The sequence below is a fragment of the Blennius ocellaris genome (assembly GCF_963422515.1).
Source record: "Blennius ocellaris genome assembly, chromosome: 21".
NCBI classification, from domain to species: Eukaryota; Metazoa; Chordata; class Actinopteri; order Blenniiformes; family Blenniidae; genus Blennius; species Blennius ocellaris.
Window position 1 is genome coordinate 8,577,820 of NC_137670.1, and position 26,515 is coordinate 8,604,334.

Below are 26,515 nucleotides of genomic sequence, written 5' to 3' on the forward strand. Positions count from 1 at the left end.
TGGTACTTGGTGGGTTGTTTGTACACTGAATCTACCTGCAGCAGGGTATCTGGGTGCAAATCCATCGAGCTGCGAGTCTCTACCGACTCCATTCTCCTGTGTCTGGGCCCTCCTTGAGACTGGGACATGGAGTCAGTCCTGGCCAAGGATGCATCGTCCTCCTCCATTAAACCCTCTCCCTCTTCGCCGCCACCTTCTCCTTCCTCTGAGCTCGAGCCGCCATCCCCGGACAGAAGAGACCGCCGCTCTCCGGACTGCCGCTTTTGCCGTTTGTGGGATGGGACCCGGCCCAGGCTGTTCCAGCTGGACCTACGACTCGTCCGGCCGCTCCCAGTGCTCCACGGAGCATACGGAGAAGAGCTGCGTACACTGGTCTAGAGTGGGTTAATAATGTGGAGAACAGATTGATTGGAAAATGAGGGGAGAAATGTTGGCAATCTGTGCGGTGAGAATGTTTTGTATCTTTGCTCTGCAGAAAAACAAGACACGCTATACAAAGTGAGATCCATGCTGTCAGGCAGGAGCAGATGCAGGATCCTGCACTTAGTCTCTAAAGTCGTGCTCATCAGTTTGTCAAATAAATGTGGCAGTGGCAGCAGTTAAGTACGCTGACAAACTACACACCACATTAATCACCATCAGTCATTACGACCTCCATGGATCAGCAGGACACTTACAATGACTTCAGACTGGCACTCTGGGGGAACTGTAGTTGCACAAGAGAACTGCCACATGCTCTGGGGTTGTAAATCTGAATAATAATAAGAGTACCAACCGGTGATTTGTCATAGCAGGCTGGGTCTATGGAGACGTTGCTGCCTCGACGGGACTCGTAACCCAAGATGGGGTCGCCTGCCACGGGCAACTTTGGCACTGGCATCGGGGTGGCAGCAGTGTGAGTGATCAGCGGTGGAGTGAGGCTTGTCTTCAGGTCCACATGACCATTTACAGGCACTACTAGTAAAGGAAAGAGGGATAGAGAATTGTATTAGTCCTTGGAGAGTTTTCATATATCAGTCGACCTGTGAAGGTGCAGCTGACTGTGAAGGTATCCAGGCTGAGATAAAATAAAGGGGAAACCTTTTGAAAAATTTAAGAAAAATTACTCAATGTTACCATCTGAAGATATTACTGAGAATCTGAGTTCAACTGACCAGACCAGTTCCTATTTTAATCAATGTAAAGATGTGAAATTAATTCAAATATTTAAGTTATATTATATTAGGTTTTCCTAAGATACTGTCACTTGGCATTTGTATGCAGATGGCAAATGATTTGGCCAAATTTGGATCAAATATCAGAGAAATTGAAATTGGATACTAATTGCAACACTCCAATAAAACTGCTTTCAAATAAGGACATTATGAGGATGATGAGGATGAGGATGATGATGGTGATGATGATGATGTAGCCGATGTTGTCTCTATGACACTGAATAACTCATGAAGCTCATTAAGTGAATTATAATGTGCGAAATGTCAAGCCATTTATTTAAAGTATTCATAAATATGCCAAAAACAACTTTTGGGGTCACGAAACTTAATCTCCAGCCTCCAAGATCAGTTAATCTGAAAAGCCTCAAAGTATTCTTGAGATTTAGGTTTGCTTGAATAAGATTTCCATGCCTACATGGGAACATAAGTACACCCAAAAACCAACAAAAAAGTAATCCAACATAGTCATGACATCAGATTGACTTTGACCTGAACTGGGGGCAGCTGTGGTTCAATTGATGGACTGAGTTGCCCTTTAATCTGAGGTTCACAGTCTCTCAAAGGTTTCGCTTACTGAATGTGTCTAAGTCCATTTACCATAACGCAACACACTTTTAATATTGAGGAGCAAAGCTATCAAATTTCCCAAGATGAAAAGTCCCAGATGTATTCAAAATATTAGTAAAATATCACTTTCCCCAAAATGAATGAGGCCATTTTGACCATTGCTAATTACCTAATATGTGAGTTCAAGTCTTCATTAATGTCAACATTGGAAAAAAAATGCCTCAAGTCATTCTAGAAATATCAACATTAATGAGATTGTGGCGTGTGTGCCAAAAAAAACCCCAAACGCCTTTGGCCTACGTGTACAGGTTGTTGATCTGTGAGAAAACAAGATTGAAATAATGATGGCTTAAGACTCAAAACGTATCGTGAAAAAAGTGAGTGGAGAGACAGGGTGGATGTGACAAAAAAAAAAGTTGATTGCAAATGGATAATTAGGCTGACAGACGACAAAGGGAAAACAACAGAAGGAAGTAGCACATGGAGTATTGCCTTCAGATTGCAGTACTTAAAAATGGATGCCTCATACTGGTATTGAACGACATTAATATTTCAGCAGGGCGTTAATCTTATGGGATGCGTAGGAGCGAATATTATGTTTGGCAGCAACACAAATACATGACACGCGGATGGGAATGCGGCTTTAATAACGCTAATTCCTCCGTCTTCTAACCTTTACGCGGGGCCTAGAAGATGTATATTTGGCTCTTCCAGCGATGTAAGCAGTTTTAGACAGAGCATCAGAAGGCGCTGAAAGGGAGGTGATACAGTACATCTGGGAGTTGTACTCCATATAGTAGTGTTTCCAGTGGGGCTTTCAGTCTGCGCGAATGGTAATTAAAGGGGATGGGAACTGGCGTATGAGGAATTATGGATGAGGCTGCTGGTACTGGTTTGATGCTGCACTTGGAGACATCCAGACACGTGCCCGCCAAGTGTGGTTGGAAACCAAAGGAGGGCCGGGAAAAAAAAAAAAAAAAAAAAACAGAGGCTCAGACCACAGGCGGAGAGCAGGTCGGAGAATGTTTGCACTGGGCACTTTTTAAATGCCTGAGGGATAGCTTGTTGCTGTATTGCAGACAATTACTTGCATTTTTTTTTTTTTTTAAGAAATGCAACACAGTGTGTATCCAGGTGGGATCTACCGAAGATTATAGAGGGAACACCAACAGTTAACTGTTCAAATAGAGATGGATCAAGCTTGTGTTTGCAATCAAATGCTGAGTTTAGGCCTCCGGATTCTTCCAGTTGGATCAGTTTGTGTTTGCACACGCCTCACCTGCAGAGGCTGATAGATCCTTCTTGCTGCCGTTGACGTCCTCCATACTTCGTGCGAAGGAATCGATCTCCGAACCTGATTTAGAAGCGTCACCCTTGACACGCACACAAAAGGAACACACGCACACGCAAAGTGTTACACACACACACACACACACAAAAAAACCACACCTGTGAAAATATCTTCTTCTCAGTTGAGTTAAGAGAAAGCAGGTGGGCTGAAGTTGCCTCTAAACACAGATCCCTGTGTACCTACATCTACCATTGGCACTGATTTGGATTGGACCGTGGATCGGTCACTAGAGGCAACCTCTGGCTCCTGTAAGCAGGTCAGTTATGGTGTGAGTTACCTCTACATCCACAGTTTCACAGGTTTGGGAGTGAGGGCGAGGCAGCTTAGCAATGTAGAGTGTTGTCATGCAAAGAGAACTGAGAGGGTTTACTGAGAAACTGTAACACAACTGGGACTTTGTCCAGGAGACCTTGCTCATTCTGCTCAGTTTGTATGCTTTTTTAAATGTCTTGTTTTTGTCGCATTGTGGGTGTCCATTTACACGTCAATGGCACTTGGAGCGACTGAAAATGCAACTTTTTGAAAATGGCTCCCAAGGTGGAACTTCCGGGAAAATGCTGCAACTCTCTGTGGAAACTGGGGGAAATCACAATTTTTGGGAAAATGCTATACTCAAAAACACAACTTTTCTGAAACACTGCTACTGTGAGTAGATGGGCAATAAAAAATTTTTTTTAAATGGTGGCCTTCAATGTGTCTTAACTCTCAGTCCATATTCTCATGGGACTTGATAGTTTTATATTCCCTGTACCTGCCATTTTTAATGTGTATAGTGTACCGAGATTGTTATCATAACATCGGTGTGTATTACGTGAAACATTTCTGAAGTGAAAACACAAAAATGTTGAAGCTTGAAACGTTGCTTAGACGGAGCTTCTATGTGGTTTACTCGGGTCTCAGATTTTCACACACGACTCATGTTGCTCTTTCTGCTGCAGATCGCCGACCAAGCACGATGTCTGTCAATTCTTATTTGTTTGCCTTTTTCTCCATCGTGGTCCCAGAGAGGTACGTCGAAATGAGCCACAATTCCATATTCCTCCAGCGATCCTCACACAGTATTTCACAAACTTCTCATGAGCTCCTAATTACTCTTTTCAAACCTCCACTTCACGCTGCTTTCGGCTTATTAACACACTGCAGTGAGCCCCAGAGTTTCCGCCTGTATTTGTTGCACTTTGCCAAAGCCTGCAGCCCCCATTAATGTGTGCGAGGGTGCCAGGTGGAAGCGGGATTAATAGAACGCTGTCCCAGCGAGTCGGGCCTGCGTGCGAGCAAAGTGAATAAACAGTGCGCGCAAAAGCCTCAGGACCTAATCACCATGCACCTCCTCTTGAACTAACAAATTACTTTCTCGATACTCCCCATGAGTCTTTGAGAAAGACAAAGTGGGCGTGAATGAATTGTTTGTTTACTGCGTTGTGTGTCGAGTATGACATCTCTGAGACACCAATTTGCATCTTTTTTTTCCCTATTAAAGCCACTCTGCATGCCCCAGACTGATTTGCCTTGACCTAGTGGAGTATGCCAAAATGATCTAAGGAGAGTGGATGCTAATGAACCGGCAGGCCAATCAACTCAAGGGCTACTTGGAGCCCCTCGTGGCTGTTATTCATCACATTCCAGTGTGTTTGTCCGAGTGCTTCATTCCGACTTAAAAATCTTTGCTCAGCGCCGGAAGCATGAAGCACTGGAGACCCCTGACAGACATAAAACAGATATTCTAGTCTCAAAGAAAAGAGATTACCAGTGTAGATTTCTGCAAAACATCTAAATAATGAATGGTGCATTTTCAGGTGTTTGATAACAGATCAGACAAATGGCTACCTCAACACAAGACTCATTTAAATATGGAAGTTTGGTAAATTATATGCAGGTTATTGAAAAAGTCAATTTTATCCTAAAGACATTTAGGATGGGATAATCCCCCTTCACATAATCCCATACAAACTGGAGCACCGTTTCTTTGAGAAACATTTTCAAAATGATTTCAGTTGCTCGGAGCACCGTCATCATGTAACCGGGGCCTCTGTGACTTACCTGCAGTGAATGCTCACCACACTTCACCAATGATGATATAAGTCTAGCAAGAAAGTCAAGAAAGGCTTGTATTTACAGCAGCTTTTGTCAGCATTTGTAGCCATGTTACCATTTATGATTCGTCGACAGGTGGCACTGGCAGTCAGTAGAATAGTTCAACCTGTGCAGATCTGACCCATCATGTCAAAAGACCAACAATCTGTTCAGCTTTAATCCACTGATTGTCCGAGGTGCATCTCGGGTATCTGTGGTCGTCCAGATGTCGGGGCGAGGTGAAGTAAAGTCAATAAAAAGGCGCCAGACTGTAAGTGAGAGATTAACCTCGCTCAGAGAAGAGCCTGATTTCCTCTGATCTTTCCCTGTAGCCGTCTTTCTCTGCCCTATGTCTAATCTCAGTCTTGTCTTTTTGCATTATAGCCCCATTTTTGATTTGTACTACTTCTTCTGGGGCTGTCAATAACTAAGTATTAGTCCTTCAGGAAAGACATCTTAAAAGAAAAAGTCTGGACAACATGTATTTCACAGTAATGAATCAATAGAGAAGGCAAAGGTCTCTGTCACTCTTTGTTTTGGAGATTTTACTTATTCATACATGAAGTGAGACCAAATGTCTGCAAACCACAGCTGTACAGTCACTTCGTTTTGACACCAGACAATTTTTCAAAAGACGATTATCTGATGGCTCGAAAATTACTCAAAATTGCCAAAAAATAATAAGTGAAATTGAGCCAAAATCTCCTTTCCTGAGTTTCCATGGAGAGGAAGCATTTTCAAAAAAGTTCCACCATTGGAGCTGTTTTTAAAAAGCTGCATCTTCAGTGACTCCGAGCACCGTGGTCATGTAAAACCTTGAGCTTGTTTTGTAAACGGGGCCTATAAGTACAACTTGAGTTTAATCTTCATTTATCAAAGGATAAACATGTTTTGAGGTTTCAGAAAACTCTTATTTGGAAGGAGTTGCATAAAGATTGTCCCCACCATGAAGTAGGAGTAACTAAAGAACTATATATAGGACTTGGAATGTTTGATAAGCTGCTGTTGACCATAATTTTGATCCTTTGTCAAGCACTAAATGATGGAGGCAGCGCTGGAGAAAGTAAAGGTGGAGTTATTAGCTTTGAAGGAAAGAGGAAGCGACGGACTCGAGGGAAATCCCGTGTCCTGAAATAGTTGTTTGGATAGCTTGTTTACACTCTGCCACCCCAATTTGGGCATGATGGCGGAGAGCAGGAGATGGGCCAGACCAGGCCTGCTGCTGATAGCCAGACAATAATAGATACCAATGGGGGGGGGGGGTCTCAATTACACTGCTTCAGAAAGGGTAAAAATGGGATTCTGATGGGGGCTGTTGATGGGAGGAAGTGGATTAATTGTTTATGTGTGAGTGTATGTGTGTGTCTTCCTGCTCTATTTAAGGCCAGGATTGGATTTATTCGAGCAAAGCTCAGACGTACCACCAAGGCCTTAATGATGTTCATTTAAATACACAAATGTAGGAAAGTTAAGAGAGGGGAACAGAAAAAAAAAAAATGCTCCCGTCTTTGTTAATTTCCACATAAACAGACATCATTTTCAGAACACTGCGCCAAACCTTTCTGAAAAACGCAAAAAACGATGAGGGTTTTTGTTTTCATAAAAGCTTTTACTTTTTAAATCTGGACTTATGCACAATGTTAGAATTTAACAAAGTAATAAATGTTTCATGATGGTTAAGAATATTTTTCTTATTTTTGTCAAATTGTTAAAATGGACTTTTCTACTCAAAATGTGACTTTTTGCTCAAAATCTCATCACTTCACAACCAGATATTATTTAACTTATGAGTTTAAATTTCTATATAGGTTTATAAAAAAGAGAAAACTAATGTTGTTGAATTAATAAAGGCAAAAAGACATAATATATAGTGGAGAGTATGTAAAATATGGAGTAATGTCATAGAAGACAAAAGATAAATAGGTTAGACTTTCTTCAGTAGCTTCCATACAAAGTCTCCTGATAATGTTCGGGCCCATCTTCAGAAGACAGCTACAAGTAGACAGAAAGACCTGGAACATTTAGAATAATGCTGGCTGAGTTTGATTTCCTTTAATGTATAGGAGACTACAATTTGCTTTCTGAAAGCTTGATTGACTTTTTAAACCTGAGTCATATTAAGAGAGTGAAGTCCTTCCAGAAGAAACTTATATCTCCTATAGTCTTTTGGTTTTATCTAAACAATTTCAATATCTAAACCTTCAGCCTCTATTCCTCTTCCTCTCTATTGTTCGCTCCACATCATCTTTCAACCAGTTTACATAGACACTGCAAGAGGTTTTTGGAGGACCGATGGGAGCGCTGGTGCGTCATTCTCACTCTGAAAAACAAAGATCGGTGGATAAGGGTGGAGGTGAGCTTTCAGTATGTGCTCTGACATGGTGCTCACTCTTTCAGAGAAGACAAAAAGAATACAAAAACACACAAACACAGCATAGCGGTGCAAGTGTTCATACATTTCCATTGGCTCGCCCGATCAGCCACCCGACGGCTCTGGTTAGTGTCAGCAGCGCGGGCATCATGCGGTAAGCAGGTTAGATAGAGGGGCCCTCAGACGATGTGACACATCCTCTGGCGGCCACATTGGAGATGTTTTGTAAATTGATACCCTGTACTGTTCATTTCTGTACTCCATTTGAAGGAACCTGCTTGATAGGTGGTGGAAAAGCCATCCAAACAGATGTGTGTTGGTTGAGATCTGGGACATTACATCATTTGTCGACTCTCCAGAGTAACTTTCGAAAATCAGCATTTTTGACAACAATTTCAAGTGTAAAAGGAAAACTTTTTTTTTTTTTGCGTTTTGCATCTATCCATCTGAATACCAGTGTACAGCGCCAACTCATGGCTTGGCATTGTTTTTTAATATTTCTGCAGTTTGCATGGAATCGGACATCATTATCAAAATGTTGTGTCAGCATGAAACTTTCCAAAAACAAAATGATGCGTTTTCACTTGAAATGTTGTCGTATAAATGGGGCCCTAGCCTTCAGGAGCCAGGACTGGTGGGATGAAGCAAAGTGTATGCCACTTGAAGGAAACATTTCCAAATTAAACGTTCCTTGGAAAATGCCAAATGTTTCTCTTCCTATCAAAGAGTCAAATATTTCTAAATGCAGTTGCTCATCTTTTACATCTTGTACTTGTAATTCCCTCCAGGGACAATTAACTTCATCCCAGCCCTGGAAAAGCTTGTGATTTGTTACTCTATGGGATTGGACTGGCAGCAGCACAGATCTCAACAGTTTTACAATCTATCCACTCAACTCCAGGAGAAAAGTCTAAAAATAGGTGGGTTTTCCTATTTGGTTAAACATGTAGCGCTGGAAGTAATCATTCACCTAAGTATCAAGCTGTTCCGTAACCAAAACTCAAATGTTAGTACAGGAAAACTGCCATCAGCGAGCAGTATGTCTGCACTCCATCTCCAAGTTGTGGCCACTGAGAGATCTATGACATCACTGTGAAGCCTCTATGGGGAAGGGGGGAGGGGTGGAAGGGCCTGAGGGGTGGGTGGGGGAGGGCGGTTTGTCAATTAAAAGGACGGGGGTCGGGAGGGGAGGGGAGGGGAAGGCAGAGCTGCAGTGCTGTACATACCCCTGACTCTACAGGCAGCTGAATTAGGCTCAGCTGGACATGCAAGTCCTCCCGCTTGGACACTTCCTATTAGCAGGAAGTGATCGGTGCAGCCGGACAGGAGGAGGAGGAGGAGGAAGGAGGCACACGCGGGAGAGACGGAGGCACAGGAAGGTTCAGAGGTGGAACCACAGCGAGTAGACAAGAGCAGAAAGGAGAAGTTAAAGGACATTCAGCCTGTTGGAACATCTTTTCTTTTTTTTTTCTTTTTTTTCTTCTTCTTCCTGGAACTTTCGACATGCAACAAAAACATATCAAAGCGGCTGTCCTGGATCACAGTGTGCAGTCACGTGCTGCACATGTGCACTTCAGCAACCTGGATGAGCTGAGAGCATCAAGAAGTCAGGACAGCGGAGGAGTAAAAGTGCAGCACAGCCACGTTTTGCATCTTATTGTTCGTCTCGAGAGCAGATGATCTCAACATGTATATACACACATGTCTATATTTCATGACTCGTCGGGACATGGAAGCATTCGTCTGCGTGTGACGCATGTCGGCATGTGCTGTGGGTGTGAAGCGCATGTTTATTGTCATGCTGAGAGGTGCAATAAAAAAGAGGAACATCTTGTGTTTCTCTTCTGTTAAAAGGTCTCCGTAAAGAGACAAATGGCTCTGCTTGCACTCTCTGCAGCGGATATTGGATTCGGTCACACGGACACACTGTCACAACCTGACAAAGAGACACAACGAGGGGGGAGAGTCAATACGAGGAGAGAAGACATGCGGGGGGGAAATGTTGAGGATGGAGGAAGGAGTTAAGTCAAGAAAATCAAAGCAAAAAAAAAAACTAAAAACTAAACTAAAAACAAAACTGGTATGATGGTGATTTTCCCACTGTTTCCCACTATTAACATAATGGGTTTTTTTATACTGGGTTGTGTGTTTCTGTGTCTTGGCACCATCTCTCCTGGTTTGGCTCACGTCATTCAAGTGCCCGTTACCAGGCAACCCTGACGCAGGAAAAGTTTGGCCGACTAAAAATAAACTTACCGTGTGCAGAAAAGGATGTAAAAGTGAAAAGAGGGAGGGTGAGCATAGTGCAGGAAGAAGAATTAAACCGACAGCTCTGTGATAATACACAAAGGCAGAGGGAGAACAAAAAGATAGGCACAAGGGAATTGTTGTTAGCATCAATAAGGATGCGTGTGTACATATTTGAGCTGTACTAATTGATTTTTCTTTACTCTTCCGGGTCAATTAAAACCTATACATTCCAACAATATTTGCATTGTTTTGGGCGAAAGGCTAATAACCTGCTGCCACAAGAAATGCGTATTACAGGAACTGAGGCTCGACTTACCACAGTGCGGAAGCAGAGGTACACGACACAAGGCAAAGAATTACGCTTAAACCACCAATGAAATTGCTCTTGCCAAAAGTGTGTGTGAAGATTTTATATTGGGACATAAGACCAGTGGTCAAGTCAGACAAGTGTGTCCAGGTGACTGAAGACATGCAGAAGAGAAACTGGAAGGTGGCTTCTGTGCCATTCGCCATTTTCCATTAGGGAAATATTTGAAGCCTGTCCAATTTCAAGAATAATGTTCTAATTCTCAACTTGGCCTTCGTGTAGAGCGAAGGTGTCCATCAATACCCCTGGAAAACCCCTGCCCTGCATGTTTTTGATGTCTCTCTAATTCAATGGACTAACTTGATGCAAGCGCTCCTTATAGGGTTCTCTCCGGAGCTTTGCAATGTCACAATCTTTAGATTCAGTTGTGTTGAAGTAAACAGACCACACAGAACATGGTTGGAAGCCACTTGTGAGGAGCTTTCAACTCGTGAAGTTTGGGCAAATGCAGGTAACACAGTCGCAAGAGAGAGGCCCATTCCAATTAATCCATATTTTATAAGCCCGTCACCCTTTCTCTCCGCCTATCCCTCATCTATTCTCTGTCCTCTCAGCTGGAGAGCTAAAGAGCGTCTGAGATCAAAGAGCGGGTGCTGTCAACCTCTTAAAGAACGAGAGAGAGAGGAGGAGACAAGAAGACAGGCGCTGGTCGACTGGATGCTTATGTGATTTACCTGCTCCATCTGCTCTCAGCCTATATTCCTTTCTCTCAGTTACTCAAACTGTAAAACTGTTTAAAAAAAAATCATTGAGTTTCAACTTATTCAATTCCTGTTCGCCCTGAAACTGTTACCCTGGTTGCAAAGAGCCAACCATCAATCCACAGTCTCCTCTCTTTTTGCAGTCTCTTGCTCTTTTCTGCCTCAAAAGCATCGACGCAGCAACGGATACCATATCACTTTTGCTTTACGGCATGTAAAAACGTGTGCCGAGGAGGGGAAAGATTGAGAGTCGAAGCTCGGAAAAGAGCGCATCCATGCATGATGAAGCCAGGGATTTGGGTGATGTGGGCCGATGCACGGTCTCGCCTAGCGCGCATAGTTTTCCTCTGATGTCTTTTATGGCATTGGCAAATCAGCAGAACAATAATGAAGATGACTGCTGAGATAGTGGGGAAAGTGTGGGAGGAGAAAAAGGCTGATGGCAAAAGGACAGTGATGATGAAGAGGGGGAGAAAATATATGTGATCATGTCCTGACATACCCTGTTGCAAAGAGTGCAAGAGAAGATATAGGTTAATGGCTACATAGTTTATGGATCTATGAGTCAGCCAGGGTGGGAACACCCATCATTTAGTGTTGAAGGAATGAGCCCGTCACTGTGAAAAACCTGGAAGCGAATTACATGAAAAGATCTTTTCCAAACGACAGATTCCTTCCATTCAAGTGGTTGTAGGGAGAAAAACATTTCGAGAAAGCAACCAAACGCAGCCCTTCTGAAAAAGCAACATTGTACCTCCGTCTGGAAGCCCTCAACCAAGATGGCCACCAGCAAGTTGAAGAGCACGTAATTGCCGAATGTCATGAGGGCGATGAAGTAGAGGGCAGCAACGGGAGTGGTGGACGCCATGCCGTTGTATAACACCTTGTTCCAATCCTCCTGGGTCAGAATCTGAGCGAGAGGAAAGGTCAAAGATTGTAAGTAAGATTGCTGGGCAGCACAGGAACTTAAAAGCACTGAAAGATATTCACAGCTTAGATATGTTTTTTAGCGCCTTTCAGCTTCATGTTCAAAATGAAAAAAAAAATGGACACTAGACTGTAAAAATGGTTTCTCGACTAACCTCAGGGCCTCTACCCGGTAGAACGTGACTTGGATATTTCTAAAGGGAGGTAACCAGGGGACATCCTAAACAAATGCCTACATCATCTTCAATAGCTACTTTCAATGTGAAGGAGTAACACATCGACTGAGCAATTAAACAATCTGCCATATGAAAGATGTGCAGACTGTCTACATATTCCCTTATCAGATGTTGAGCTGAATAATAAATGGTTGCTATATTGGGAGTGATATATGCTTTGTACCACACGGAGGGAGTTTTAGTTGAATCATAGATGCAAGGTGCCATGATGCATGAGACTCGCCCACTTAACCAATGGCTGATGCTAGAAAATGCAAATTGGCGATTGGAAGAACACGAGGGAGGATAATTGAGGCTAGCCTGGGAGGGAGAGAGAGAATGGACCGCAGAGTGGAGGAGAAAATTCGATCTGATATATTTTATTTATTCAAGGAGGAAATTGTCTTGTTGCGCTCAGAACGGCGACGGGTTCAATCTTCACCAATGAAGCAGGAAGGTCTTAGGAGAGTGGCTTGAGGGCGTTCAAGTGGGTACCGTATGATCACTGAGGAACTTAAAGCTTCCAGACAGCAGACAAACATAATTGACTGGAGTTTTGCATAAAGCCATAGCTCCAGTAGCGGGAATATTCAACAGAGAGCAGAAAGTGAGTCTGGAGCTCACCTGGAAGACTGTCACGATGGCCCAGAGTAGAGAGTCAAAGTTCTTCCTGTCTGGGAGTGTGTCCCCGTCTCTCTCCGATCCAAACTTACAGCCAAACAGATGCATCCCCAGGATGCTGACAGAGTAGAGAGTGGAGAAAACAAACAGGAAACGGAGGAATAAATGTTTACACCAGGCCTACCCGTTGGATACTGTACAAATAAATGACCAATATTTTCAGAAAAAAACATGGTTTTCATTTTCTCAACAATTGCCGCTTGAGAAAGAAAACACATACAATGCAATATGATACAATGGCTGAAATAGATGTATTCATAGAAATGTAACCGTATGTTTGAGCACAACAGCTGCAATACTCATCGTGCAAATGCATGTCCCCATTTGAAAAGGAAAATACGTTTTTTTAAAAGGTAGATTAAATATTGAAAGACATTGCCCCAACAAAGAAATAATCTACGGAGTTTCTTTACTCTTGGTTCATTGTGCATTTTGATGAAGCATCTGGAAAAAAAAAAAAAAAAACATTAAAAAAATGAGTGCAGCAGGTTGACATCAGCACCATGGAGAGCGCCCAAAGTCACCTTATCTGGGTGAAAATAATTTTTAAAGTTTTGGAAATTGAGAAGTGGCTCCCACTCCATATTGTCTTGGGACTTGGTAGTTCTATAGCTGAGACTCATCGTAATACAATCCAACATCCTTATCCATCCTTACAATATCCATATACTTGATATTGTTCGTAGCGTATTGTTCTCCAATGGATGATCTAATCAAAAATGTCGTAATGTTTCCACATTGTGTGGCTGTCTTCTGCTCTGCTCTCAATATAGAAATAGGATAATGGTCAGCTTCACCAACTCTATTTTTTAACAAAACGTTTATTTTCCAAAATAATTACTTTAAAAGGCACTTCCGTTTAGACATATTTTTCTTTCCGTTGTTTTAGCGTGCAAAGAAATAGAGGCTTTTAACAGATAAGAGATTTGTCTGAGTACTACAGCTCTAGAACGTAAATCTACTATTCCACAAACATTCATTAATAATCAATAACGCAATATATATGGACATTAAATCAACAGTTTTATCTGCAGCGATCTTTACATATGTGATCTTTACATTCTGCTGAAAAGCTGAGAAATTAAATCTCAGCGATAGCATATGCAGACTCATCCACACGAGCTATGCATTATTATCATTAAGCATATCATCTAAATTTCATAATCATAATGAGTCTGGACGTGAAGACAGAGTTGTAACATAACCCCTTCAGGAGAACGAGGAGCTCTGCAACACATTGTCTCAACTAAGCTCTGGTTTTAGCATCGGGCGCACTGGAGGATTGTATACAGTGTCAGTATAAGATAGATTGACTGGCAGGAAGATGGGGGACATAATAAAAGTCTATGATGCATTGGGCAGACAATCAAGGGGGTGTTATTATTAGGTCTCAGCAGTGTGTCTGCACTGCCTTCTGCCTTTCAGTCAGAACCGCAGACGCCAAAGCTCAACTGGAGCTGAGGGATCAATGAACAGACCTCCACCGCGTCAACTTGGCAACTCTTCACTCAAATCAAGCCCTGTTTATCCAGGCATATACAAGGCCATTGGAATTTTGTGTATGTGTGTGTGTACACATACATGCAAACACATATCCACACAAAACAGCTGAGACGGGGCGGTTTATTGCTCAGATGTGCTGTGAGCATGGAAACACGCTGTGTGATTTTTCAGCTGCTCATCTCTTTTGCCTTTAATGTTACACTGCAGTGTTGCGCTGGTGTTGAATAGAGGGAATGATCACTGGCACAAATAAAAAAAACTTTACAACAGAAACACAAAATCATCAAGATATATGCATTTTTTTTTCCTTTTTTACTTGCGCTGCAGCCTTTGTATTCGTGTTGATTTGGCTTTTGTGTGGGATGATTTTGTTTTGTGACAATGTCATTTAGATTGTGTCTTTAGTGAGTGCATCGTGGCCTTTGTTTGTGCCTTAAAGGTTTTGCTTCTTTGTGGCTTTTGCGTTCTGGAATTTTGTATCGGTCTGAGGTGTTGTTTTTTGTTATTCCTGTTGTAGATTTTATTATTGTGTTGTAATATTTGCATTTTTGTGTTGTTGGTGTTCCTTATTTGGGCAATGGCTTTTGCATTTATGTTGTGACTTTTGTATGTTTTGCAGCTTTCACGTATGTTGTTGCTTTTGTGTTCATGTTTTATAATTGGTTCCCTGTTGTCATTAGCTTTTCTGTGTTGCAGCTTTTGCCTTCTGATGACCCTTGTGGGTGACTATAACAGAGTGTACCCATGGGGAAAAGAACTAGAATCACTAATTTAATATTTGTTTTTTCAGATCAAGTTGCCATGCATCGATTTACCAAATTATTTCGATGCTGTCTATCTCCATATTTGTCAGTGATTGCTGACTGAACACAATATGAACCAATCTGACACTGGTGGTTTGGATGAACAAATAACACATGATTGAGACCGTGTTCCAGCTCGCTCCTTTGTCATCCACCTACCTGAAGATGAAGATGAAAAGCATGAGCAGCATGCAGAAAGTGGCCACGTTGTCCATGGTCTTCATCAGCACCACCAGCTGCCTCTGCAGGGCCGGCATGAAGCGGACAAGCTTCAGCACCCTCATCAGCCGGAAGGTCCTCAGAACCGACAGGCCGCCGCCCTGCTGACCTACAATCTCCCACACACTGTGAAGAAAAAAAAGACAATCTAAAAGTGTACTGTTCACCCATAATGATTTTAAACATTATGTTTTATTATACTATTAAAACAGTGATATATTAAGCGTCATTATATACTGTAGTGATATATCATTTCAGATGAGTATTGTTTAAGGTTCAGTCATGACGCCCTGCTGCTTGCTCCATGTCCATTTTTACTCTTTGTAAACACAATGTGTTCCCAGGGGCAGAAGTCCAACGGCATAATTATAGTCTAAGACCGTATCATAATTTTTCTAAAACTGACAGTCATTTCAGTCCTTAGATCATCAGTAAGCTACCGAGTGCCATAAACGCAATCAACAAGTTTGTACCAGGGTGCGTCATGACACTTATTTATGTTCATAAATTACTTTTCTACAAGCACAGTACTTCCTCAAGGGGGTCCACTTCAAAAACAAGGCACTACAATTATGCTTCAGTTTGAGAAATGCAATAAAGTATTTGAAATGTAGCTAAATAGTGCATGGAGTCCAGTACAACAGGTACACTTTGCAAAACAAGGATCCCAAGAACAGGAGTAAACCTTTAATTGCACTCCTCTGAGGGAATAAGGCTGGACTTTTTGTATATGGCTGAAATTCCCTTAGCTGGACACATTATTTCGGTTGAAATCCCAGCATGGCATTGTCATCATTATTACAAAGGGATTTTGATGCAATCAATTTCACTTGTCATGTAAGACTGAGTTCGACACGGGTTCTCTTACCTGATGACCACGATTATACCGTCAAAGATATTGTAGGGGTTCTTGATGTAACCAAAGGGTCCATAAACCAAAACCTTGAGCAACATCTCCAGTGCGAACAGGCTGGTGAACACGATGTTACTGATTTCCAGGGCGTTGGTCAACTCTTCAGGCTGGAGAGAGAAAACAGAAAACAGTCGTTAGCGCATGTTGACAGCAGAAGCAAACAGCCCAGCGACTGTATGGACTCGCACTGGTAGATGTTCGTAAGGACACCAGGATCAACGTCCACTTTGGGACATGAGCACGAGGCATCAATACACATGGTGTGTGTAGAGAGAAACGGGCAGTAAGAACAAGCAGACATAAAAGCTCAAGCAAAAGGATAAAAGGCGCCGTGCGTTAAAATTCGACACGGCATGTAAATCGGACTTCTGTAGAGAGCGACTATAATTATCGGTGAGGAGAAGAAGAGCCGCTGGGAGTGCTGTTTTGTGTCTACAAGACAGGCTTCGCCAGGCCTTTCATCCCTGTGCAATGAACAGTTTATACAAAGTGAACAATGTGTAACACACACATGCAGTACAGTGGCTGGGCGGAGAAGATTGACGGTGTTGAAGGTCTGATGTGGTTTTCAATCTTCTCCATCATAAACCTGTATGTGCAACTGTGTATTTTACACTTACATCATTCTGTGTGTGTGTGTGTGTGTGTGTGTGTGTGTGTGTGTGTGTGTGTGTGTGTGTGTGTGTGTGTGTGTGTGTGTGTGTATAGATGGAGTCGGCGTCCAGAAACAGCTCTATCCCCGGGCTGACCCGAGAGGTAATGCAATGTAATGTAAACACAGTGTGTGTCATTAAAGCCTGTCTTGGTGGGCTGCCACTAATCACTACACACCTTCACTGTTTAAAGCGGCAATTAGTCAACACCAGCAAGGATACACACAGAAAGGAATACAGAGATTAGCATCTCCGGCTGAGTAACGGGTCCCTATGCTGTGTTATGGCGCTGCATTGTCTCAAGCCCTGAAGCAACAGTGCCGGCTGGTTTAAATGAAATACTGTCACAGGTAGAACCTGTTACACTGCCAACAGGTAGGGAGAAGATGAAAGCTAAATGGTCCTACTGACCTTATCCTAACTTCAAGTTACATTTTGAGAGAATACAGTCATACATTCATACCTTCCTGTGGAGATGAGTTTGTTACAGCCTCATATAAAAAAAATATTTTCGTCAAACTTTACATCGGTCAAGTACAATGTCCTTCGGTCCAGTAATAATTGCTGGACCAGTATCCAGTAAAAATTACCACCCAATTACTGTGAAAACGTCGAGTGAAAAACCTCTACAAGTAAAGAAATATTCGTTCAAGGTGTGTTCAAGATTAGAAAAGAAAGAAAGGTGAAACTGATGAAAAACATGCAAATAATCACAACAGCCCTCCTTTCTTTTAATTCTATAAATGCTACGAATGTTATGATTTGTAATGCACATAATATGGAATCATCAATATCATTTCGAGTTGATTATATGGGATAAAACAAAACTCGGGAAAATGGGCCAAACAGAAGGATTAACTACAGGTTTAAATTTGAAAAGAAAATTAAACTACAATATTTTTTCACTTTACTGAATATAAAAACTCAACGAATAAAATGTTACCCCTTTGATACTCGGCAAAGTGTTCCGACAGTAAGATCTGTCCAAAAAAACCAACATATTTCAGTCTAAAAGGCTTCAGCTGGTTGGAAATGAAGCAGACTTGACCACATAGAGCAGGGAACCACTCAGCCTGGTGTTGAATTCCTTTTCAACTTCAGCTAATACAAACTAAAAAAATCTTATATAAGATCAGGAGGCTTACAGAATTTCATTTTTAACCTGAAAGCCAAAATAGGTCATTCGCTCAGTACATGAAACAAAAGTAGTCAAAGCCAACTGCCATCAACGGCAGACTTCAGTCGGAGGCTCCTGACAGCTTGAGTCACTTTAAACAAGCGGACGCTTACAACTGGTTGCGTGTTGTTAAGTCATCATTCCCACGAGACTTGAATTTTACCACGAGGCCCAAAGGCAGAGACAAGAGGCCGACAACACCGAGGCCGAATATTGCACCATAACTCAGGGCTCGAAGCTACCCGAGCAGACAGGGCCGGATTAAAATGCGAGGTACCTCGAGGTGAACAGAAAATCTGTGGGCCCCGGTGGACCCCTTCATCCTCCTTGGTCTTTAAGTATATATCAGCACCAATGTTTATATTTTTGCCCACGGCCCATGAAACCCCTACACAGGAACATTGAGCAAGGTTTACTGTGTGTCAGAGGTCGTATTTACGTGATCGCCACATCGAGAAAAATATGAACTGAGGTCCCGCTATAAAACCGGCACTCAACTTTTAAAAGCCTCCAGCGTCAGATGACTTAAAAGTATCTGGATTGGAGTGAAATGCACCCCCCCCCCCCCCCTATAGAAGCATTATGTTAATTCCATTAGCGTCATAAATGGAGCGATAGCAAGAGGTCGAGAGCAAGGACAATGTAAATAGAAGATATTTCAGCAGTGCTGTTATTACAAGCAAGGACTGGTGGAAGATTATGAGGGAAGAAAATGCCCCTGGGCATTTACAGAGATGTAAAGGGCACCACTATGGCCTTCAATATTGTCATGATACATGAAAGTAGATATTTCAAGTTCAGTGACGGACTCATGTTTTTCAATTTCTAAGAAACTGTTGAGATGCATAAAATACATAAACATTAAAACACATAGCTCTTCTTGTGCAAATATAATGCTTATATGTATGATGTGAAAAATATCTTAAGAAACTAAAAAAAAAACAAAACAAAAAAAAAACTGCTCATCACAGTAACATGTGTATTCTGTCCCGTGTCTCTTTTTTTGGTTTCGGTTGGTGATTTATTTTTGCCTGCACTCATTGTATGGAGAACACATGATATACAGGTTGTTTTCTGTTCTATACTTCAAATTTGTCTCATAGTTTTTGCAACAGAGTTTGGTACTTTCACCACTCTGTATGGTCAAGTTCTAACCTCCCCAATTTCCCCAAATGTGAGTCCCTATGAGATCATTTTTTTTGTCATTTTTTTGGGGTTATTTTGTGTCCGATTTTGAGCATTTTCACACTTCTTTCCAGAATACAAAATTATATTCCCATGTAAGATCTCCCATATAATCTTCGTTTAAATCCCCCCCAAAAATATTCATTAGTGTTTTTAAAAGTACATTTCCTTTTAGTTGCATCCCATTCCGTTTTGTTCCCAGTATCTCATAGTTCCACATCACAGCATATTAGCATTAAAACCCCGCGCCATGCCAATGCACAGTAAGTTTTTGTGAGGATATGCAACTTGGGGCAGTTCACATTTGCTGCCACTGCTATTCTAAGATAAGCGGTCAACTGAAATAGCAACTAATTAAATGAGGAAATAATTGGGGACTCGTGTGGTTGCTGGTTTTGGGGGGGGTTAGCAGTGCTCCAGTGTGATTTGAGGACAAGCAGATTACACATCAGAGGCTCATCTTGATTTGCGGCTGGAGTTGTATGAAAGTGGTACATCGCATTTCTTTCAGAAAGGAGCCATGGATTTAAAGAGTTTAAAGCTGAATTGCAATGGCGCTATGTGTACAAAGAGTTCTCTAACAATATGAAAAGCTGAATTTCATACTGTTCACCTCCCACCACAGACGCTGCTCCTCTATTTCATCTCCTGTCATTGTGTCTCTCATATGTCTCTTGCCGGGCTCTCAGACAACGGGATGAACCTGTCCGTTTGATCCAATCGTTCCATTGTGCACATTCATCTGTGTGCAGATGAATGCGCCGGCGGCAGCAAATCCTTGATGTGTGCAAGAAGCGCTTGCGCAAAGATTAAGGGAAGCTCAAAGGGTAAACAAACACACATTGTCGTGTGTGTTCCTTCACATGAATAACCTTGCATGCAGTTACACTGAAACAAGCACGTATATACACACACATAAGTGTTCATGTAAAAGTGCGACAAAAGTAACATCAATAAGCCGATCAGTTTGAGTATGTTAGGTTAGATATCTATTCTTATCACCACCACTGTGAGCTGTTCAGCAACGCATGTCTGGAATTTATGTTCTGCCAACAGTATCGATAAAGGAACAATACACTTGTCACATATTTGTGTTTCATGCAGCTGATTTTAGACGTTTTATGATAAATTGTTGTGGAGATGGAGTAAGAGTAAGAGCGTTTTCAAAAAGTAGCGAGTCCCCGTTTTCATTGAGACAGAGTCCAAGCATTAACAAAATGCTTGAACACTTGAAAACGTTGTCATATAAGCAAGGCCTCATTGTGATCTCTTTGTGCCACTGTGGACTTGTTTTGCATCTTCTTGATAGAATCTCTTATTCAAAATACAGGTGACCTCCACTTCCACACACTCATGAACATGTATGCAGAATTTACTGTGCACACACAGACCTCGTAGAAGCACACATACACACACACATACCCAGGTCTGTAACTGATGCGGTTGATAAGCCAGAACAAGAAGTACTTTTCTTTATGAGGTGAGACTTGGACTGTAGACATCTGGCTTTAAGATTGAGGTTGGGATCATTATTTTTCCTCCACTGTTGCTGCTTTGCTATTGTTCCAGGTTGTACATTAGACATTCCTTAGACATCATGCAAGATTACCACAAAAGAACCAGGCCGTAAAAATCCAGTTCTCGCACACAGAACAGACAAGAACTTTAAAAGTACAACAACAACCAACCAACCAAAAAAAAAAAAAAAAAACATAACACAAACGTTTGATCGTGTGGCCAAAGTTTTGCAGCCATTACCTCATCAAACGGAAGGAAGGTCGAAAAAGACAAATGGCCGCTGTGTTGTGCGCTACCTACAGGGAGTTTAATCCATCCACATGCATGAGAGTGTATGTGAGAAAGACACTACACTTTTTTTTTTTTTTCTTTTTGATTGCTTCCTTTGATGGCTGTTTCTTGGGTAATGAGGCTGTGGGAGCATTAGGGAGGTGGAGTGTGTTAGATGAGGAATAGTGTAATCTGGTTAGTGCTAATGTAATGTCATCTAATCTGATGTGATCTAATCTAAACGGGATGCTGCACTCCAGACTGTCAATGATGCAGCACGGTGTCTGCCGGTGTGTGTCCTTGTTTTATTGCCTCTGTGAGGTCTAAAATATGCACGCGTGCTCTACTTAGAAGGTCAGATTTGCCAAAATGCTGAAATGTCATTGATGGCTTCAAGAACATGCTTGTAGGGCGGAGGTTTCAAATTAAGTATAGGTTAGAGTTATGATCATGGTTTCATGGTTGAGTTTGGGCACTTAATTATAGTGGTTAAGCTTAGAATACTGGCAAAGGAAATGCACTTTATGAATGGACGGTCCTTGCAAGGGATTCAAGACAATATGTCCTTGACTGACCTACATTGTGGTCAGGGTTAAACTGTCTTAAACTTGGATGAACACTACACTTGTGGGGACTGACGATGGAGGTGAAACATTGACCTAACTCAGTATCTGGGCTAAGATTATGCTGAAGCTCTTGGTTTTAATGGTGAAAGTGTTGGTGAGGATCAAAAATGTATTTTACCAGTGATTGGTCTTGACAACTACAGTCTCAAAAATTGTCCATAAGGTGGATGAAACAGGAAAACATAAACTCACAAGAGATGCAAGATGAATTTATGTGTGTCTGATCTAGGCCAAGAGTACATGAAAATATTTTCAAGTGAAAAGGAAAAACTTTGAGAGCATTTTGGGCTGAAAATTTTACTTTTTGAAAATGCTCCAACTCCATGTAAAGGATGCTACTACGCTTGTAGAATATATTGTTCTCTACGCACGTGTGTGTGCAATTTCATTACAAAAACAAACACCAGCGCCAACTGGTGGCCTGACATGCACGCTACATTTTTTCAGTGTTTCCGCAAATTCAGTGTAAACGGGCATCATTTTCAAAACTTTGCAAAAAAAGTTTATGAAAGGAAAATGCAAAAAAAACGTGCATTTTCACTTTTAAATGCTGTGGGGGCAAGAGTGTAGTGTCCAGATTTGTGGAGATCAACATGGTCAACTGGGTGGGAACACAACACAGGTCTTCATATTAGTCATACTTCTGAAAGTACGGTCATGATTTTAGGCCTCATGTTACATTTAGTTTAAGGATTTATGTCAGCTGAGGCTCATCACTCTTCTTTCAGGATAGGGTTTCATGTAAAAGCTGACAGAACATATTCATTCGATAGGTGGTCATCTATCGCTGGTGTGTGTCTGTGTGTTGTCCCATACTGGTGAGGATCTTAACCTGATTACACAGTAACTCAGGAGAACTCATGTCACCCTTGGGAAAAAAAAAAAAAAGAGGTCACCAGAAGGGAATTCAATATATTTTGAGATGGAGACGTGGTTTATGGTTCGAGTTAGGGACGTCCGCAATCTGTATGTCAATGTAATGTCTCAATAAGACATAAAGAACAGTGTGTGTGTGTGTGTGTGTGTGTGTGTGTGTGTGTGTGTGTGTGTGTGTGTGTGTGTGTGTGTGTGTGTGTGTGTGTGTGTGTGTGTGTGTGTGTGTGTGTGCGTGCGTGTTGATTAGAGTATTCTGTTGGATACGCGACAACAGAATACATTTCCAGCATTAATCCGATACACCCCAGACTGATTTTTCTTCTGATCTAATAACAACGATGAGGACATCTGATTCATTAGGAAGTCCATACTGGCACTTGAACAATAATAAAGTAAAAAGGTACACGGGGAGAATGACATGGGAAAACGCATTTTAAACCCAAACCAATTTGGAGAACATTATGCAGTAGAACTGCAAAACAAAATACTTCTTTGTAAACAACTCATCGGCAGGTAATGGTAGGTCATTCTACTGCTGAGGGACAAAAGCAGATGAGACACTGCATCTATGTAGTCCAAATAATAAATGCAAACATTAAGGGGGTCATTTTTTGATGGAGGTAGAGGAGGGATGTTTTCATTGTATGGGTTCATTCAAAAAATGAACAAAAACATATTTCACATAAGATGTTTAGGATTTGTATCAATTTGTGAGTATATTCTCAAAAAAAGAACGACAAAAAAAACAAAACAAAAAAAAACAGGTTCTTATTGGATGCTTAAACTGCCCAGCAGGAATCCAATCTCAAATTTTCATATGAAAGACTATGAAAGAAGATATTCTTTGCCAAAACAAATGTTGTTTATCATTTGAATTTACACCTCTATCAGTAATTTATGCTGATTTAATTCCCTGATGGTTGCCTGTACTTTTATTTTAAGTTCCAGACTGTTTTCTTATCAACAGGAAACTGATGAAAAGACTCCTGGCCGTTTGCCTCCTTCTGCACATCTGTTGTTTCGATGTGATTTTTTTAACCTATTGTTGCTTTTTACGTGCCATCTTCTTAATTTATATAAGTACAAACATTCCTGTTTGCTTTTTCACCTCATCATCCTCACACCCCGACAATACTTGATCAAACTGTAAACATTTTCTGCCTAAGCAGCTGCTCTCCAAGGCAAGCAAACACAAAGCAGCATCCAGATATTACAGGGACAATGTGGAAGGGATGGAGAGGCGACTGCAGCTCCGGAGCCAGAGACGAGAACTCACTAAATACAGGCAGCATGTTATTTGACATCCCAGTGAACCACGAAATAACTGAATCACTCATTTGATCACTTCATTGATTTCACTCGTTTGAGCAGCCCCCATTCGTTAAACCGGGATTAGGATCTGTTGCTCTGCCTTCTCCGTTTCACCATTGGACAATTTAGAATAAAACATTTTTCTTTGGCTTGCCTTGGAGGGAGGCCAGGGTCTTCAGATGCCAACATCAAATTCTTCCGGCAGCGCAGGAAAAAAGCTGAATAAATATTGTTTGAGGTTGGAGCAGGAAGAATGGCAGGAGGGTCTTTTGGTGGCAAAGAAGCAAATAATGCATCCTCATGTTGTATTGTCAACCAACAGCTATAGAAAAGAGACATGTCTTAGATTATAATTATTTAAAGGCAAAATAAGACGAAGACCAAAATCTGAATCACAGCAATAAGAATCACAGCAATAAGAACCACAGCGTGTGCGAGATACAGAAATCAAAGATTTTTATTTTTTTTTCTCTCTCTCTTTAGGCAAGGTGGCATTTTCAGCAAACCATAAATCTGTTTCGAATGGATTCTTCAGAAACATCATAGAAGTCGGGAGAATCCAGTCCAAACATATCAAAGGTTTCCTGCAGAAGCCCACTTGCCTGAAGGGAAGAAATCAGGAAATACTTATAAACTATAAAGTATAATGAACTTAATTGAACCAGGAATCAAAGCGCTCAACAAAACATAGTGATCCCTGTCTGATGGTTGCATGCAGTACAGTGCATTATACATTTTAGTGAATGTAAGTTATGTTTTAAGCTTTTTTTTAGATTAAGAGGCCATCTTCTGATGACGTGTGTTCCAGCGATCCTGAAGACGGATTCTTTAAGCTCAGTTGTGCTGCTTCAGAGAATAGTTTTTATTCAAACCACTCCAAAAGAAAATACAAAACTCAGAAAGCCACAACCTCTAAGGCTGGTTCTTGCAAAGGTTTCTTTAAGCTCAAGGGAGTTTTTCCTTTCCACAGTTGCTTATGTTTGCTGGTGTGGGTTTGTTGGTTTCTCTCTGTAAACAGCACTTAGAAATCACTAAGTATTTGGTGCTGGATAAGTAAAGTTGAAATGAACTTAATTAATTTAGAAAATTAATTAACATGCTTTTAACTTCCTTTAAATAGGGAGAATTTATCGATGAAGGCTGCAATAATCCATTTCCATGGTTTTATCATTAATTGGGCAGTAATGGGCCACCGAGTGGCCAAAGGAATTATGGCTGGCACCATGTTAAATTCGGTCCAGCTGACTGCAAAACATGATGCGCTTTGGCCATCATCACTACTCTTGATCGTTACTGACCGATACAGACGGGGAACCTCTATCTAGAGATGCAGTTAAAGAGAGGCTCTGACTCAATTGTCACTCATAAAGAGATGATGGGTGTTAATCGTGTCACCCATCAAAAGCATGAAAGAAGATGAGGAGAATTCACATCCTCAGCCATACATGGTTCTACTGTACTGTGTGTTCTGAGTCAACTTTTATGTTAGCCTACATCCATCTTGTCCCTCAGTTTCCCATCTCTCTGAAAACCCAAAGCTAAGCTGCACTCGCATTCTTTTAATCTGAAACCAAGGCCAATGGCACTTTCTTCAATGAGCAAATTGCAACTTTTCAGCTTTTGAACATTCATAAATGCGGCGAGTGGAATTCCAGATTCCGCTTCAACCTCCTGCTCTTGTCTCGACAGTATCCTATGTGCTCCTCTTTGTACTCAGCCAGGAAGTGAGAAAGAAACACATCGAATGCACGCGCTGCGAGCGAAAGCCGTCACGCACCGCCATTCCTTCGCACTCACAAGTTCAAACAGTGGCTGTGTGTGTGCACGGTCGTATTCAAGGGAATTGCTTTTGGGGTTATTAAAAGTCAAAGCGTCGCCTGTGGGAAATGTAACGTGGGCTACCCAAAGGTGACTTTGTTCTTGTGTAATAGCTGCACACGCCGAATCAGTATTCAGTAATCAGAAGCTTCCACTACAACGGTTGGGCTAATCCCCTTCCAAAGAACAGGAAGCCATGAGTTTCACCCGGTTACTCCCTGGACGCTTGAATCTTTTAGGTGCATCTTGACTTGTTCTCAAACTCTTTTGGCAACAGGGTCATTCATCAAGGGAGCACAGAGTGACAGGACAAGCTAAGGAGAATGATGGGCTGCCTCTGTGGCCATAAAGACCAGGGGAAAAGAGAGAGAGACAGAGAGAGAGAGAGATAGAGAGACAGAGAGAGAGAGAGAGAGAGACAGAGAGATTGACCTTCCCGAGTAAATAGACTATGGGCCGTGACACATAGTTGGCAGACCAGCAACTATTCCATCAGCTCCGCCATAAATGGTAACGGTCTTAAACTGCACGGGGATATAAAGCAGACACCCTCTCCTTACTCTCCGCTCCTCCACCTCCTCCTACATCATCACCTCCCGAGTCCACGCGCTCATCTCATCTCCATCCAACACTGTTTGATCAGCTTTTATCCCCCCCGTCTAAGCAACAAGTTAGCGTCTGTCGAGCTGGTCCCTCTCAGAAAGCGAACACGTGGAACTGTAAGTGTGTGTTGAAGAGACATAAAGCAGATTGGGGGTCTCTGTTATGTGTCACGGACGGAGGGGGTTGAGGCCCCGTAGCTCCAGATTGAACGGCAACATGTCTTCGTCTGAAGGACACGTGCGGATATACAGCATCTGTAGTGGCTCGTATACTCAAGAGGCCAGTTTATTTATGTGAGAGGTCAGTATGTATACGTGGAGTGC

The 26,515-nt window shown here is 41.8% G+C and overlaps 1 protein-coding gene across 1 annotated transcript in view; it reads right to left on the reverse strand.

Moving 5' to 3' along the window:
• cacna1g (calcium channel, voltage-dependent, T type, alpha 1G subunit) overlaps positions 1-26,515 on the reverse strand; it is a 107,508-nt gene that overhangs the window by 71,002 nt on the left and 9,991 nt on the right. Inside the window, exons 5-11 of the mRNA XM_080517362.1 lie at positions 16,111-16,262; positions 15,183-15,368; positions 12,661-12,775; positions 11,649-11,804; positions 3,061-3,154; positions 776-957; positions 36-374 (exon numbers count right to left, since the gene is read on the reverse strand). Of these exons, the coding sequence (XP_080373488.1) occupies positions 36-374; positions 776-957; positions 3,061-3,154; positions 11,649-11,804; positions 12,661-12,775; positions 15,183-15,368; positions 16,111-16,262 (1,224 nt within the window). The remainder of the gene's footprint in view (positions 1-35; positions 375-775; positions 958-3,060; positions 3,155-11,648; positions 11,805-12,660; positions 12,776-15,182; positions 15,369-16,110; positions 16,263-26,515) is intronic.